The sequence below is a fragment of the Nyctibius grandis genome, chromosome 6 (assembly GCF_013368605.1).
Source record: "Nyctibius grandis isolate bNycGra1 chromosome 6, bNycGra1.pri, whole genome shotgun sequence".
In the NCBI taxonomy this organism is placed as follows: domain Eukaryota; kingdom Metazoa; phylum Chordata; class Aves; order Nyctibiiformes; family Nyctibiidae; genus Nyctibius; species Nyctibius grandis.
Window position 1 is genome coordinate 37,253,314 of NC_090663.1, and position 18,249 is coordinate 37,271,562.

The following is an 18,249-nucleotide window of genomic DNA, read 5'->3' on the forward strand; positions in this document are numbered from 1 at the left end:
CCACAGACCGCAAAACCCAACGCAGCGGCCGGCGCTGGACGGGGGGAGCGGGGCGCGGGCGTGAATGGGGCACCCGCGCCGGGCGGGCGCCGCGGGGGGGCGCTATGGCGCTGCGCGGCCGCCACCGCCGCGCGGCAGCTGGACCCCCCCCCGGCGGCGCACGTGCCGGCGCGGGGGCGGTGCGGTGTCACCTGGCGGCAGCAGCAGCGGTGGCGGCGGGCGGGGCAGGCTATAAAAGTGTCCCGTCGCCGCACATGCACACTTCGGGAAAACTTCCTAGCCAGAGCGGCGGCGACCATGGGAGGAGCGCCCGCTCCGCCCTAGGGCGGGCAGCCCGCCCCGCGGCTGGCGGCTGCGGCCGGGTCCCCCGCCCCGACCTGCCCCCGCGGGAGGCAGCGCTGGCGGGCGCGCCCGCTCCGCCGGCACCCGGCTCTGCCCTGAGAGGCGGAGGCAGAGGCAGGATGAGAGTGAACGGGAGCGATTTGAACAGCTCCGTCCTGCCGCGGGACCCGCCGGCCGAGGGCGCCCCGCGCCGCCCGCTCTGGGTGACTTCCACCTTGGCCGCCATCCTCATCTTCACCATCGTGGTGGACCTGCTGGGCAACCTCCTGGTCATCCTCTCCGTCTACCGCAACAAGAAGCTGCGGAACGCGGGTAAGGGGCGGCGGGGGAGCCCGAGGGCACCGCCTGGGGTGGTGGGGAGCGGGGGCCGCGGCTGCGGGGTGCAGCGCCGTGGCCTCTTCGTCTGCGGGTAAAAGTTTGCCCGGGTGCGTAACTCGAGGGCTGGGCGCTCTTTGCCTTCATCCCCAGCTGGCAGTTACAGGCTGTGACAAGTGCCAAGGGCTTCCTCAGTCGTACCGAGTTGGTGATCGAGCGGGAAAGGGTATTTTTAGCGCCTGCCACCGAATTGTGGTGCTATTTTTAGCTCTCGGCGGTTCCCACATAGCAAAAAAGAAAGGCAAGTAAGGCTTATTTAAGAATGAAATTTAGACGTGGTACTGGGGATGCTGCTGTGACATACAGTGTGTGTCTGAGCATGCTGGATGCTATTCTTACCAATTTTCTTTGAGTTACAGAAATGTCTCCAGTGACAAATACTATGGTTGGAGCTTCGAATCAAGCAAATACTAAATTACAGACATTGCAGGATTCAAAAAAAAAAAAAGACAGGAATTTCATTTTCTTTGTTCACCTCCTGCTTGCTGTCTAGGTCTTTGGGGAATGGGAAACATCTGACAGAAAACAGATTTAGGCACGTTCTTAAAAAAATAAATCTCTAATTTTGACAGGATAGATTCTGTGATGGTCTATTGAGTAAATCCCTCTTAGTTCGTGGATTATTGGTCAGAAGGCAGGAACTTCTTCAGATTCATTCTGCTTTATCATGTCAGACCAGCTGCTGCACACATATACCAAATCTGTGCACGCAAAACCCTATGCATCTTTCATTGAAAAAATATGGGAGCATGTGAAGAGAGCTGCATTGTTAATGAAAGCAGAATTTCACTCCATGATGACTGAGAGGCTGCTTTTATTTTTTTCACAACTGGCTGTCAGATTCCTTATTATAACTTCACTAAGTTCATTAGCTAGTGGTTTAAAATTTATCTGAGGGGCAACTTGAGCCTGGGCTTTGCTATAAGCTAGTCTAATAAAGGTGGTGGCTGATATTGGACTCCAGCAAACAGTGACATGCTTGACTTTCTAAGGTTAAGTCAGGCCATTCAAATGGATTGTAACGTTTCAGTTTTATTCAGCCATAGTGGAATGCCAACACACAGGATCAAAACCAAGACTAACATTTTGGGTTTTTTTTCCTCCCTGCGGTTGCCACTGGTGTAAATTCTAAAAGCTGTATTCTCTTCTTGCTTTCATTGACAGAAATTTCATTCACTGGAGCTGGCAGGGTTACACGCTGCAACACTATATTTGAGAGGAGAATCAGACTCCAGAAGCCCACGTCAGCACTTGACTACCCTTGCTCCCTGGGAGATTTTCAGATGGAGGGAGAAAGGGTTGAGATAGGCATATTACTGGGGTTACGCCAGGGAAAAGGGTGATATTCACCTCCCCCTTAATTACTAAATACTTCAGCACTTCTGTGGGGAGTTTGTAATACAGACATGTCTGGTAATAACTCTGAAATAAACGTGGTGCCTGTTTTCTGGAAACATAGCTGAACCACTGGGCTCTATGCATGCACATATTCTCTACTGTAGATCTCACGTAATCCCCCTTGAATAGTGACACGTGCTCACTTCCTCACTGTATTTCTTGTTCTTGCCTTTTCTGTTATAGTGGCTGTTAAGAACTGCAGCAAACTGGCAACAGTTACCTCCTACAGCTAGGAGAACAGAGCATTCTTCTGAACATATATTATTTTTCGACCGGAACATGAACTAGATACTGGTTTATGCTCCGAAATTAAGTGTTAATTAAAACAAGTAGATACTTGTTTTAGGAAAAAAAAACAAATAGTGGCAAGTTTTTAAAGTTCTAAAGTCTTTTTTTTTTCTTCAAAGTAAAGTTTTTTTTTAGTACATGGATAAAAAGAAACTTTGGAAAGAACATAATTAATAAGCTTCAAATAAGTGTGCAAAGTGTTTTTGACTAATCCTGCAAAAACCTATACTTGGGCATAACTTTATGTGAGCACTACTGTTAAACTTGGCATTGCATTAAGGCGGCGTTACTCAGGCGAGTAAATTTATGATGAGGCATACGTGTTTAGAAAACCGTGGCCTAATATTTGTCAGTATGAAGAAGAAAGAGTTTCCTAAATCTTCTTTACGCTAATTCAGATTATTCAGGAAGATATTACATTGAAAATAATTTGATTTATACATACAACTAATTTGTAACTTGCTAATTATAAAGAGAGCTACAACTTCTTACAGAGCTGTAATAAGAAAGAAACTACTGATTTTACAACAACCTATATTAATAAGTCTTTTGCTGGCACATTTATTGAGGAAAAAGGACACAGGATGAAAATTCCACCGGAAAAAGGTCAGGGAGGAACAGAAGATACCTCCTGAAGAAAATGTATCTCACTGAAGACTTTCTTCCTTCTTTGCAAGAGAGGACTAACAGAAATAAGGAACATTTAACACTTCACCAAAAAGGTGGATTTGGTGGGGGAAAACATCTTGCATCTCTGTCCCACTCTCTATTACATAAGTATTTTTGGAAGATAACTACAAATTGAGCCTATGGACTTAGGAAGGCCTAGAAAAACCTTCTCAACAAGTGGTGTGACCTTCCTGACAGTCAGAAGGATAGTAAAAGTCACTGGTCAAAGCAGAAAAGTCAGTATCTCAAAGAAGTTTGTCTCAGCAAGTGAGGAATGTCTGATACCACAGACTCCTTCATAGTCACAAGCATGGCTTCAGTAGATGCTCTTCTAGACACAGAAGCTGATGATGCAACTGGTAGGATCCTCTTTTATTTGATGTACTTGACTTGTAATAAGTTTCATAGTTCTGGTCTGGTTTTTTTTATGGTGACTTTGTAATCTAACAGGCACCTGACACCAATTCATATGGGAACAGCTGCAATTTAATGCTGGCCTACACAAAGACTGAATTTGGTTTATGATGTCTGTGATCTTTTAACTTTGAAATGAAGTTCAAGGGAAACATTCAAGGCATAAGAATTTTAATGCCCATATCTTGATAGCATATTCATGCAGCTTGAACTTTAAACTGATGTGCTTTCTTTAATAACTAATTTTAAAAAGAATGAGAATAGCTCATTTTAAAAAGAAGTTTGGTGTAAATCATCCTAATGTGTCTTGTTTTCCATTGCTAATATTAATAGAACAGAAATAAGGTCATTCAACGGTTCCACCCTGAAAAGATGAAATAACTAGCCCATCTTAGGGAAGATGGATTAAAGAACTACTAGTACTTTTTGCAACAAATGGAGTTTTTACTTGAAACTATTAACATTGGATTAGAGCATCTCAGAAAACTGAAGGATCGTTTATAAAGTGATTTATGTAAGATTACCCACAAAGTCAGTGTTTGCTAGTATCATTATGCCTTTGTTGTCCACACCAAGAAAAACAGTGCATCAAGAACAAGGTGAGGGAGCAGGTGTAAGTTTTTGACTATGGAGATTAGTTTACTGCTTGTTACATTAAAATGTCAGTTAACATGCACCTGTCGTTTTGGTGACAGGGGGATTTGGGTATTCAGTGATTGCAGGACTGGACCATTCTTAAAGTCAATGAAGAAAGCTCTCTTGAGTGCTATTACACCTCTCCTTTCTCTTCCTTTTGAAACTGTTCTCTTGGCCTGGTGGGTTGCTTTTTCCTGGGTGCTTTACATGCTGAGGTCCAAAGGTGCCCAGACTACCCCTCCAACAGACCCATGTGTTGAAAGGGAGCCTCCAACAGGCAAGAAGAGAGCCCCAGAAGTCTCACCCTTCTGTGCCTGTCCTGTCTGCTAACGCCTGGCACAAGCTGGGATAACACAGGAACTGGTGCCGAGCTGGTAACTAGCACCTACCACATCAGGGCAGAGAGCTGCATTCACGCCCTTCTCGCCCATCTCTGTTCTGTGCTAGATGCATTTGGGTTTTTGTACTTATTCCCAGTTTCTTGTGCCCTTGGCTCAAATGTTTTGTTGATAAAACTCATTTTTGTTGCTAGTGAAGGAGATGCAGAGGAGGTCTGACATTACTAAGGCCTCAGGGCCCTACAGAGCAGCAAGATACGATTAACTTCACTGGGACAGCACACATGCTTAAATTTAAATGTGTGTGTGTTCACTACTTTTCTGAATGAGATGGCAACGAAAAAGGGAAAAACCAATGTTCGTATGCTAAATCTGCCTCAGCTGCATTAGGTCCAAACAGGTCTATAAAGGCAGCTCTGTGACTGCTCAAAAGAACAATGAACTCAAGAGTAATCCTTGACCAAAATCTGTAAGATTAGTGAAGTCACTTATGGAAGAACTAAGGAACACAAATACTTATGATTATTTTTTTTTATAAATCCAATATTTGTTAAATAGTACAGCAATTGCAGAATTAGGAGATGGGATCTATCAGTAAGAATTTTATTTTGGAGGCTTTTCAAACTGGCCCTGGGTTTTGGCTTGAGCAGTGTAAGAATCTAGTTGAAGAATATTCTCTCTCAGTGCATTTTCTAGAATATAAATTTTAAATATAAGAATGGAACTATCTTTTGATAATCATATTGGAGATCTTATCAGCCTTTTCAGCATATAATTGTTCTTGATGATGTTTGGTTTTTAGTTTTGAAACGATAATGTTAAATGCTTTCTTAAAGATTGTTTTATCTAATAAATGAAACTCCTGCTGTGAATTCAGACTAATGGAATCATTGTTTTTGTCACAGGTGATCCTTGGACTTCTTTTTGTGCCCTGAGAGAAAATGGGTAGCCTGACAAATATTTGACTCAAGGGAGATAACTTGCGGAAGATCAAGCTGTACAAATTCAGGGTTCTGGTGAAAACGGAGATGTTGATGGCAATGAACATTATTTCAGACATGAATAACTTCCAGTATTAAAAATGGTAAGCTGTTTGGGAGAAGGGAAAATGTCTAGTGGAGATGCTGAACTTTGCCAATTGTTGAACAGAACCGAACATAAAAATACAGTTTAAATAAAGCTGTTCCTCAGACTGGTTTTGATTGAATAATTTACTGAATCAAAGGTTTACTTCAGAAACATGTTTAAAAGGCACTGTGCTGTCAGTGACCAAAGGTAGAGGGGAGTATTTCAAATAGTTAATATTCAGTTCTCGCTAATATGTCTGTCAAACTCAGCTATTTATTCTTTCTGCAAGATTCTGCATTCTGAAGTTTTTAGAGGCACTGCTTTTTCTACTTTGCTGCTGCCAGCAGGCAACAGTACTGAGACGCTATACTATTTGCTGTCTCTTTTAGGTTATTTTTTTTGAGGGGTTCTCCCTTTTCTCATTAAGATTTTTTTCATCTTTAATCCTTTCATTAGCAATTTCTGATCTGCTTCTACTCTTACCTCTTTTCTATTTCTTTTTGCACTATCTGCTTTTCTGTCTTGTTATAACATAGAAATGTCATGTCTTTCTAGCATAAGACATCATCAGCAAGTCTGGTTTAGTGACAGAAAATGCTACCAACAATAGGCATGCAGTGCTGATATGACAATGTCTGTTCTGTTTGTACAATGAGGCTTGCTTTCCTAGGGCAATAAAAATGTTGCAGTGTCAATTCAATGCTGTGCATCACAGTTTAATTTTGCAACCTCAATAAGAACCTTGACACCCTTGCTGTTGGAAGTTTTTCTTCTACTCATGTCCATTTTTGTTGTATCACTGATATCCTAGCAATAAAGCTGGTTACAGATCAGGGTCATTGTACTCTTCTAAGTGCCTGATCTGTATATCCTGAGGTGGGTGCATCATGGGAAGCCCCTTAAAATTTCACATATAGTAGGTATGTAAGCTATTAAGTCTGAGAATTTATGCTTCAAGAACACCCTGGGAATAAAGAAAACACAAAAGACCATCTACTACTGCAATGCTGTTATTTCTGGGGTTTGAGGTTTTTTTTTCTTTAACAAATGGCTATTATGTTAACTTAGGTCAAGGACAGTTTGCTTGTACTAGTTGTCTAGTCAGATCACATCAGTTTGTCCTTGATACCTTTGTCCTCTTCTGCTTTCTAGAAACTCATAGTTCTTTAGTATGTTCATTAAGTAGAACAAATTTCAGAACTGGGGTTTTGCTGCTACAGCCTCATTGTACAGATCGGTGGTTCTGTTGCCAAATATGACATCATCATGTGTGCGTATGATGTTCCTTTGGAAATCTGTTATCAGTCTGCCTCTCTATGACCACAATCTTTTCAGCTCTCCTCTTGATTTTTTTCTTGTCTAAGGAACCGTACTGTTGAGAATCTCTGCAGTGCCTTGTAAACCCATCTTATTCTCCCTTCCTGATGATGTAACACATTTCCAACACCTGTTGCTAAGGATTTTCTTAATATTGGCTATGTCTTGTTTCGGTGATATACAGAAACGCATTTATATCAAAGCATACGTAAATCCTACTGTTTTTTACCATGCTGCAGAAGGTACTTATACCAAAGGTTGTTCCATTTTGTGGTATACATTGGTTTTATGAATTTACAGATACAGATGCATCTAGAAATATTTCCTCTAATTATTTGGGTATTTTTGCAGAAAGTACCTTTTAATTTTCTTTTTTTTTCCTAATGTAGCGTCCGCTGGCACATTGTGACATATATTTGTATATTGCTTGTGAATATACACACTCTCTAGGAATGAGGATCTCACATATGTAGGAGAACAATATTCAACATGTCTGACAGGAAGGAAGGACAGTAATGTTTCCTTATCTTTCCTCCACCTAGACACGGGTGGTAGGTTTAGTTCATGGTATGAATTAGAAGGGCTTCAATGTTTCTGTAATTCATGCATATTGAAACAGCTCTCACAGGGACTTTTGTATTGGTGAATGTCATGTAAACATAGCTTTTACTGGCCAAGCTCATTCTAACTGTTTTGCATGTAAGCGTCCAGGACTACGGAGTTAACACAGTAATCCCCATCAGGCTGGGTAAAACAGGTTTTCATCTCCTCTGTATACTGGTAAGTACAGAGAAGACAGCAGAACCAAGTTTGTGTCTTAGCATGTATTAAATACCTAACGTAGAGCTCAAAATGCAATCAGATTTTCTTGCACTTTCTTGCAGCAAAGGTTTTCAAGCATTGTTTTTAGCAAATAATTGGGAATTTCTTTTGCAGCTTGTCTTACAAATTTGTGTACGTTCTAATCCTGTTTTGCAGCTCTTCTCCTGATTCCTTTTTCTCTTGGCAATTCAGTGTATTCCACTACTAGGAATCTCTGCAGTGCCTGATAAGATTATCAACTGTGAACATTTTGGTGGTTGCTGGAGACCTGCCTTGATTTTCATAGTTTTTATGGCATAATACTTGTTTTGTTCATAGATGCCCTCTTTCAGCAGTATTTTGTATCTACTTAACATACCCACTTTTGTTCAATTATTTTTGGACATTCCTAGGATGTCCACCTCTGTTCATCACACATTTGCACTTTTTATTTGGACAATCTTTACCCACTGGGTATTATGCTAACGATTGCATGAAGATGACCACCCCTGTAATGAAGAATAACTTTGCACTATCCTTGTTAAATTGTTTTCTGCTGAAGTTTTTTTTTGTGGTTTTTTTTTCTTTTTTTTCCCTGCATCTTTCCATTGGGGTAGATCTGTCAGGTTTTTTGTGAAAGGCTCTTGTTTTAGAGTTGTTATTGACTTGGGTCTCTCCCTTATGGGATCCATTACACATTCTGTGAAAGCTGTTTTTTATACACTCTGTAATAATAGAATACTGAGATGCTGCACTATTCTTAGGGGCAAACCATTCTATGATTCTATGATTCTACGATTCTACGATTACGAATACTAGCATTTTAAAAGGAGGTTGAGTGCAGCTTTTGCAATTATGAGAGTCCAAAGAAGGGCAACGAAGCTGGTGAAGGGTCTGGAGAACAAGTCTTATGAGGAGTGGCTGAGGGAACCGGGCTTGTTTAGTCTAGAGAAAAGGAAGGTCGGAGGAGACCTTATCGCTGTCTACAAGTACCTGAAAGGAGGTTGTAGTGAGGCGAGTGTTAGTTTCTTCTCCCAGATAACAAGCGATAGGACGAGAGGAAACGGCCTCAGGTTGCGCCAGGGGAGGTTTAGGTTGGATATCAGGAAAAATTTCTTCACGGAAAGAGTTATCAAGCATTGGAACAGGCTGCCCAGGGAAGTGGTGGAGTCACCATCCCTGGAGGCATTTAAAAGACCTGTAGATGTGGTGCTTAGGGATAGATAGATGGACCCAGACCAATGGCATGAAGTTCAACAAGGCCAAGTGCCGGGTCCCACCCCATACAGTGCTACAGGCTGGGGGAAGAGGGGTTGGAAAGTGGCCTGATGGAAACAGACCTGGGGGTATTGGTGGACAGCTGGCTGAACATGCAGTGTGCCCGGGTGGCCAAGAAGGCCAATGGCATCCTGGACTGTATCAGGAATAGTGTGGCCAGCAGGACTAGGGAAGTCATTTTCCCCCTGTACTCGGCACTGGTGAGGCCACACCTCGAGTACTGTGTTCAGTTTCGTGTCCCTCACTACAAGAAAGATATTGAGGTGCTGGAGCGAGTCCAGAGGAGGGCAACAAAGCTGGTGAAGGGTCTGGAGGGTATATCCTATGAGGAGCGGCTGGGGGAACTGGGATTGTTTAGCCTGGAGAAAAGAAGGCTGAGGGGAGACCTTATTGCTCCCTACAACTACCTGAAAGGAGGTTGTAGCGGGGTGGGGGTCGGCAACTAGCAACAGGAGAAGAGGACATAGCCTCAAGCTGTGCCAGGGGAGGTTCAGATTAGACATTAGGAAAAATTTCTTTACAGAAAGGGTTATTAGGCATTGGAATGGGCTACCCAGGGAGATGGTGGAGTTACCATCCCTGGAGGTGTTTAAGAAAAGACTAGATGTGGCACTTAGTGCCATGGTCTAGTTGACACAGTGGTGTTAGGTCAAAGGTTGGACTTGATGATCCCAGAGGTCTCTTCCAACCTGGTTGATTCATCAAGTCTGTGATTGTTTAGTGGTGGACTTGGTAGTGTTAAGTTAATGGTTGGACTCGATGATTTTAAAGGTCCTTTCCAACCAAAACAATTCTATGATTCTATTAATCCTGGAAAGAATTTCTAATGCATACTTAGTGACGATCTAGGGGAGATTATACAGTTGTACAAAGCTGGCACTTGCACCTTGTTAATACTGCTTGTAGCAGTCATTATCTAAAACGTGCCCTAAAGATATGGCTGAATCTGACAAACATGTAAATACGGAAGTATGAATGGAAAAAAAAAAAGCAGCAAATAAGCTAAGTTGAAGCAACCTAGTGGACGCAGAATTTGCAGTCTGCTTGTTGTCAGTGTTTGTTTTGTACTGGGGTATCCCATTTGTCACAACAGTGATGCATGCCTTCATAGTAATCTTTTCTAGTGGGTCTTCTCTTTTACTTTTCTCAAGCTATTGCAGTGACAGGGCTTTGCTGCCAGAATGCTTACTGGAGTCTAGCTGCCTGCGCACATCTTTCTTGTGCAGAGATAACTTCATAGACTACCACCCAGCAGTGAACTGGTTTCTAAGATGTTTTGCTTATATTCAGATATTCATATTATGTCCTCTCCCCATATTTGCTCAGAAAACTTTTTTGATCAGATTCAAATTTCACAGAGATTTCACCAGTTGCTGTCTTTTGAATTGCTGACCATTTGTTGTGATGATTAGACAGAATGTTTGCTTACTTTACTCAAAAATGTGAAACTTGCTTGTCTTGCAAATAAATCTCCAAATCATGAATTTGCTTGTGTCATTTTTTGGTCTGCTGTCTTATACAGGTATTCCAATGAAGTAAATGGAATTTCCGGTAGTAACACTGGGTGGCAGCTCCAGTATATGTTTAATTTAAGCTAAAACCCATTCTGAAGATGTATTTATTAACATTATTTTAAGAATTTATTTTGTAGGAGCATTTCTATATATTCATGTTCTAAGTACAAATGTAGTATGTTATCTACAACTATTTTTTTAGAAACACTAAAACCTGGACATTTTTAGTACATTGGAATGTTACTGGAAATAAAGGATTGTCTAATGATAATCTGTAAATTAAAGTAATATGCCTTCTATATTCAGAAACTCTGAGCCTCTACTGAGGTAATAAAAGAGTCAGATGAGCTGACAAGTTAGGAAAGCAGTATAACTGGAAAAGTTAGATTAATGTCAGATATAGTAAGGCACTAATTCGGCAGTAATCCTAAAACCAACCTTCCTGTCACAGGTGTGAGGATGTAGTTACTAGAAGTAAGCTACAATGACTTTTACTTACACAGCTAACTATTGTTTGGGTCTAAACTGTTTTCTTTGATACACTGTAAAGTCCTTTGAGCAGTAATAATGTATACATTAAGCAAAATATTGACACCAAAAAATAGGTGACAGAAGTATGTAATGAAATACGAAGAGTAAGGCCTTTCTAAGTATGGAACAAAAAATTTCAACCATATGAGATTTTTCAAAATTCTGGTATTAGAAAAGTCTGGACTCAGCTGTAGTTAAAAGTAGTGAGTCTCTTTTAAGGACCTGTGTATTCCCTGGAGGTGATTCTGTCCAAGCCTAATTGGACACAAGGCCTTTGGCTTTGAAACTGAAGATACCACAGATGCCAAAGGATCTTTTAGATACTCAGTTTTCAGAGCTTGTAAAGTTCTGTAGGAGTCTGTAATACTTTGTAAATGAGACTTGGAGAGTGTAAAAAATTAGTCCAGGACAAGAAAGATATTAGATCACATGCTGATTCAAGATATAGATGGAATAGGCAGTTATGTATAGGAATGCTGTAAGCAGAGTTAGTCATATATTTGAAGAAGCAAAAGAACTAGGGTGACCTCTTTGATTACCTTCTATACAAACTGAAATAGGACTATGACTTTAAGATAATTTTTTTTTCACCTGAAGTAATGATCAGCATAACCTTGGAAGTATTTTCCAAGAAAATTAAATATCATCTGGAACTGACTGCAGTCTGTTTTATTTTGACCCATATTGTTTATGTATTTGTTGATATTTCTTTGAGGCATATGCCATGATAAGTAATTTCTTCTCAGCTGGAAATCTATTTCTCATGTTACAACTATCTATCTCCTGTTACAACTACTGTTGTCATATTGTAAAAGCCTGGCTCCTAAGCCATTTTTGGACTTCACTGTTTGAATGATACTGGCTTGTGTGTAGCATCACAGTTCTGCTGTTGAATTTACTTATTCCAGTACTTTCTTATGTTCCTGTGAACATTTCCCAGCTTCATTCTGGAACAGTCTTTTGTCTCAGCAGGGCAGTCAGTGATTCTTTATCTGAAATAACTGTGCAGGGAATATAATCTTCCACAGCACCTCCGTGCCATATAGAAGTCTTGTACCAGACTATGACTCCAGCTTTTCTGTCAATCAGCTTGTTTTTCCATGGAGAGAACGTATGGTTAACGTATTTGATTTCTTTGACTGTCCTGAAAGTTATCTGATACAACTTGCTGTTTTCTGTCACTGCTTTCTTCAGTGCCTCCTCATATTCTCTCTGAGTTTGTATCATGTCCTTAGCTATTGCATGGATGCCTGCAATTTCCCTGAATTAGTCTCTTAGTTCTTTTGTCAGCATATTCCACTATTCCACAGTTGACTTTATACCCAAAAGAATATGAAAAAATGTGTAATACTGTGTATCTGGTGTGCCCAGTTTAGCCGATTCTTGGTTTTTTTTTTTCTCGATATCCATTTCCCTTATCCAGAATACTTACATTGTTTTCACCACCTAGTTGATTATTTGATCTTAAATGTTTGTGGTTAAGTGCATAGACTCTTCTTATTTCTTAATAGCTATGTTAGGACCTTCAAGAATAATACAAATTGTAGTTGGGAGGGTGCCTTAGGGCTGTGCTATTAACATTTGTCATGACAAATTCACACTACTTATGATTCTTCCCTTTCTAAGTGTATTTCTGAGTCTATTGACCAAAATCCATTTTTCTGAAACTTGTGTATTTTAAAGGAGTATATGAATCTTTACAAATGTACAATGCTCAGGAATGCCCCTAGCCTCTCAAAGAATTTTAGACACTGCACAATTAGATTTCAGTGATGGATGCATTTGTTCAGAGCATGCCTAGTTTAGCATATTTAGGCTTAGCAAAAAGGAAGCTTTTCAGCTTCAGTGGCACTGTAGAACTTTTCAAGAAAAAGTATTAAGAACTGTCCTTATTCTGGACTGTTGCTTTCACTAAGGCCGTCTCACCTAAGACTTTTTGCATCTCTTCACATCTTACAAGCACAATGTCAAACTACCTTATCTGAGGGAGACCTATTTTCTCTGTTAAATATGTATCCATAATAATGCAATACATTGGCTTCAGTCTTCTTATAAAGCTTGAAAGATACATCCTCTAAATACAGTGAAGGATACTAAGTTTCTCTGAATTCAAAGCATGTCAAATCACATATAAAAATATGTGATTTATTCTGTAGTACCTTAGAGCTGAGGCAGAAATTTGTGAATTTGTCTTTTGGGAAAGTCATCTATTCTGAGTATGGCAGATTGTGATTTTGTTTTCCACGTTTGTGACCCATTACTTCAAAACTTGTGTCTGTTGTGAGACTCAGTTGTGTGGACCGTTGTATATATTCCATATATATAATTACATATATTCATTTCTGACTTTCAAGTTTGGTACTCTCCCTGCTCTTTTGTGAGTGGTCTGTGAGTCTGTCAGTAGCCAGTTCAGTCTTGATCTTCCCATATATTTTTCAAACAATTTTTGTGCAGCTTGCGAAATTCTGAAAATGTACCTTGCATGTTGCAAGAATAACTTTGAAAGAAAACACTTGAGTTTTTCTCCAAATATCCTTCCTTATAAATGCCATTTGTTCACAGAAGTGTTTTATTCAGAGAATATGTCCAATACACCTTCAAAAAATTGCCTTGAAATGAACTGTGTAATTAGATGTTCTTTCATGATCATGTACCGAGGCAATTTCCTACTTAAGTTTGCACAGCTGTCTTTGGATGAGATGGTACAACGAAAATAAACATTAGAAGATGCTGTGTTTTTTTTCTGGAATTGTTCCAAAACATGCCATTTTGAGAGGCATCAGTTAGATGGCAAAGTTAGTGGAGTTCAGGAGAATGTGATTCACTTGATCTGCTGGGTTCCACTATAGCATAGTCTTTTCAGTATAACTGTAACTAAACATTTGTTACTGGATTACAGGTATTAGATACTGTTTGGTAGACTAAGTGGTCTCCCTTCAAAAAGTCTTTATTCCCAACATTTCCATGTAATGCCATTTAAAAGTCTTATCTCCATTTACCTCTCTTTTGATCTAGGTACATCATGAAAATCATTGAATTAAACATGTGAGTTGGTCACTAGTGATACAAAGTTCAAGAGCTGATGTGAACTCTCAGCTTTCTGTCAGCCCCTTTAGCCATGCTGTTTAGTTGACTTTTCTGTCTTGTATTGCCTAGCTTCAGTGAAAATACAGCTTTTGGATATTTCCACACTTCGTGTCTCAAATGACAGTTCAAATAATGTCCGATATGCCCCAGAATGCATCTTCTCTCATTTCTAGCACCAGTGCCTAAAATTCATGATGTTTCTCACAGAGCTGGCCCTACAATCTCCATTTTACCAGGTGAGATAAGTGTTGTCATCTCTTCCACCATGTTTCCATGGCTTTCCATACTGTTGAAATTAGAAATTTCACAGAAGACACTGAACTCTGCTGAAAGCAGGAGATGGGCTTGAGTTGCATTTTTCTCCTTGCTAAGATCGCTCACATCACTGAGTTAACATTGTTTTAAAGTGTACATATGAGAAATCAGTGATCAGCCCCTCGATTTGGCCAAAAACCACTTTGCTGTACTTGCTGGGAAAGCCTACAGTGCTTCTTATTTACAGGCATCTTTATCTGTTTTCTCCTAAGACCAGAATATCTGGTGACCACGTTCAGAAGACTGCAGGTTATCTGTGAACAGATTTATAGTAAGAAATTCAGGTCTGCTTTAGCTTGTGAATTTTTAAACTTCTAATAAAATTGTTTATGCCCTTGTAAGCAAGTTGAAATACCAGTCGACAGTGACTATGTGTGTGTGTGAAAATTCTCCTGACAGCTGCAGAGTAGTCATAAAATACAGGCATGGCATAGCTTTAAAATCACTACAAGAAAAGCTAGTAATGCTTGCTACTACAGTTAAGGTCTTTGCCACATAAACTGCAGACGTCAAAACTTTCTAGAAAGTTTCTGTTCTGCTGGCACTTATGTTTATCACATTGATGTTAATTTTAAGGAACAATGAGTGAATTTGACTTAAAAGTAATCATCATAGAATTAACGTACTTTTTACATTAAAATATTAGTCTGGGACTAGCAGACAAATATTCTCTCTCATGAAAGCAAAGCAAATCAGGCAGACTCCTGAAAAAGTCTTGTCCCTGAAGAGACTAAATAGCAAAGCTGAGGTCATAGAGTAAACCACAAATCGAGCTCCTAGAGTGACTCAGAGATTTGTTAATACAGCTGTAAACTGTAAACAAGATATTTTCTAAAAAGCATTGGAGTGGTCTCCCTGTTGATATGCAGTGGTTTACATATTGAAACTATCATGACCAGTATAAGGGGAAAGCACAAATTTGGAAACAGTCTCTTGTTTTCATTTCCATGAGCCTTATCTACTAATTTGAAAAAGTACTTTCTAAACCATAGGAAAAAGATGAGAGAGACTTATGTTTATGACAACAGTAATGAAATTACATAGCAATAGGAATAATATTTACGAATTTCAGGCTTGTTTGTAGTGCCCCTGTCATGGATTGAGCTTCTATGTAGTAAACATTGCAAAACCACCAAAAAAGAGGTCCCTATTAAAAGGCTTGCAATCAAGTAATTAGGAATTGGGTTCATGCAATTATTCATTACTTGAGGTCGATCACAGCAGTGTTCTGGAATTCTCTGCTGATCATTCATTCCAGATGTGTGTCACTGCTATAACTTGTATTAGGGTTCGATAAGAGATGTGGCAAGCTGAAAGCGTGTTTAGTGTATATATGTATGTATACATACTATGTGTATCATATACTATGGGAAATATATATATCCCTGTTACGTGACATCTTTTATAGTGCCCGGAGCAGCACCCCTTACAACAATAATTTCATTTTTAGTTAACGCCTGCATGCCTTTGGCTGCACATGTTTAGATTTTCTGCCCTCTCAGTAGTCCTTATCAAAGCCCCCAACACACTAGGGCTCTGCAGTTCAGAACAACTGAGAGGTGGAAAGCAAGTACCAGCTTCTCTACCCCCACTGTGGAGTAGAGAGAGCAGCAGGACAGTTGAGCTCTACAGGAATATTCTTGAGATAAACTTTCTAGCTGAAGGGTGTACAGTGCACGTACCTCCTGTACTGTTATGGGTATGCATAGAGTACTGAAGACCTGTAATTATTAGTGTTGACTTTTTCTCTCCCTGAGATGGAGGGATTTTTTGTGTTGTGGGCGCTACTGACTGGGGAACAGTCCATTCTGTCCACTTCAGGAAAACCTGGGTAGGTTAGCAAGGCTTTGCAGTTTGCTAAGGACCTTTTTAGAAACTTGGTTCCTGCTGTCTTTCAAATATAGTCACCTCACAGGAGTTTCGTTTTCTTTTTTCACATGATCTTTTTTGTACAAGTGAAGAAGGGGAAAGGTGGTCACTACTGTTTTTTTTTTTTTATTGTTGTTTCTTCGAACAGTGTTCATTTTCTGTGCAGTTCCGTTTTAACACAAACATTTTAAGGATGCTCCAGTCAAAAAATGCTTATCCCTGAAACTGACTTATGTTTAAATGCTTTGCAGGTCTGGGTCTCAGCTGTGTATGTCACTATTGGAATGCTTGGAAACTGAAAGCCATTATAAAGATTTTTTTTTGTCTTCCTTTTTTTTCTCATCTCAACTGAACTTAGGATTCAACTGTTTTTAAGAGCAGAAAATATTCAGGACACAAAATGCTGCCACTGAATTTGCAGCAAGTCCCAAGAATACTTCAGTTACTTCAGATAGTTCTGTCTTCATCTTATTGCAACACCTCCACAAAAGCAAAGCATGATTGATGTATTAAACATCTAGGGAAAGAAAAAACTATCTTCAGTGCCAGTTACACTTGAGAAGAAGAGACAAATGTATTTTATTTTCTATCCAGATGCTCAAGGCACTTTCTGCTCAAATGACTCGACTCTTCTGGTAAACAAAGTATTCAAAATGAAGTTCCTAAAGCATGTTTTTAGCAATGGTAACTGGAAGATTTCTCATGTCACTGTATCTACATGCCTAGTATGTCCATATTCCAGTCACTCAAATCCGTGGATTTATATAAAATCAAAATCAGTTCCAACACACTGCATTCCCCTTTGGCTTATCCTCAGCTGCCTGAATTGTCACAGAAGTCATATTAATGGAGGCAGCTGCTTTTCATCAAAATAAAGTTTGTGATGCTGTTCTTTGAGTACTGACAGGCCAAAGCTGTGCACATCAATTGCAATACAAAGTTCAGAAGGAGCTTTCACTGCTAAATTTTCTGGGGTTTATTTGTCTTTGTGGTTTTAAAGTTAATTTCCATGTGATTTTATTCCACAATTTTAGTATCTATTTTACCCCATCTTTGAACATTTTTCATACAAGAGCTCTTATTGATGTTATTAAGCAGCAGGGTTTTTCTGGTTTCTAAAGGCAAATGAATGGTTTGCAAAAGACCGATTTGACCATTTCTAGCAAGCGAATGACTTCACTGTTTTGTGCCAGCGATTCCTTTCACTATCATGTCTTTTAAGCTAAATGTCACTTTTTGCAGATTTTTTCCTCCAAAAATTTCCAGGAGCATGGCTGTCATAAGAGAACATGATCTCTCTTCAGAAAAGATATGAGGTTACTACCTGTTGGACTGTCAAGCCAAAGCTGCCTGACGTGTGCTTTGCCAATGGTATCGTTAACACCTGCACAAAGCAGAAAGTCTTTTTAGACTCCATCTATATTGCAAAATGGAAAAGTGTCTCACATCAGTATTTTCAACAGTTTGGAAACTATATAGCTATAGTGATTGCTGTCTGATTTCTACCTGGCAGATTGCAGTGGCTGAAAAATGATCTATAACTTTATAATGGCACTTGAATTCTGAATGGGACATACAAGCATTACCTTAAAACAAATAATTTAAGGTGCTTAGGAACTCACAATATATAGTGACATTTTTTTCTAGTTGGAAAGTGTTTTTTCTATTCCTGCTTCTCATGGCATGTGGAATTGATGAAGAGAGCTTAAAAGTATTATCATCTATCTCTGAGGGGGCCTATCTGTCACATGTCTGTGTCATATACAAGGATTAAACACACATAAGCATTTCCCAATAACACATAATCATTTTTCCAATAAAATAATATGAGAAATATTCTCTTTATCCTTGACCTAAGGCTTAATGAAGAAAATTCTCAAAAGAATTTCACCAATTAGAAACCTACTTTAGATGATGTGAATCATCTTTTTGAGGTTTATGACAAAAATGTCTGCATATGTTGAAGCGTTTACAGTTTTGGAAGGCAAAATCTTTAATTTCAAACTATA

The 18,249-nt window shown here is 39.7% G+C and overlaps 1 protein-coding gene across 3 annotated transcripts in view; it reads left to right on the forward strand.

The window, feature by feature from the left end:
- Window positions 1-367: 367 nt before the first annotated feature.
- The window catches only part of MTNR1A (melatonin receptor 1A), a 55,270-nt gene continuing 37,388 nt past the window's right edge, over window positions 368-18,249 (forward strand). The window contains exons 1-3 of one of the 3 annotated variants that reach the window (XR_011048448.1): window positions 570-654; window positions 1,882-3,431; window positions 5,366-5,652. Coding sequence is in view for 1 of the 3 variants with exons in the window: in XM_068403903.1 (XP_068260004.1) it covers window positions 462-654 (193 nt within the window). In the remaining 2 variants the exon portion in view is untranslated. Of the gene's footprint in view, window positions 655-1,881; window positions 3,432-5,365; window positions 5,653-18,249 lie in introns of those variants that run through there. The other 2 variants (XR_011048449.1, XM_068403903.1) reach the window with 2 other exon arrangements.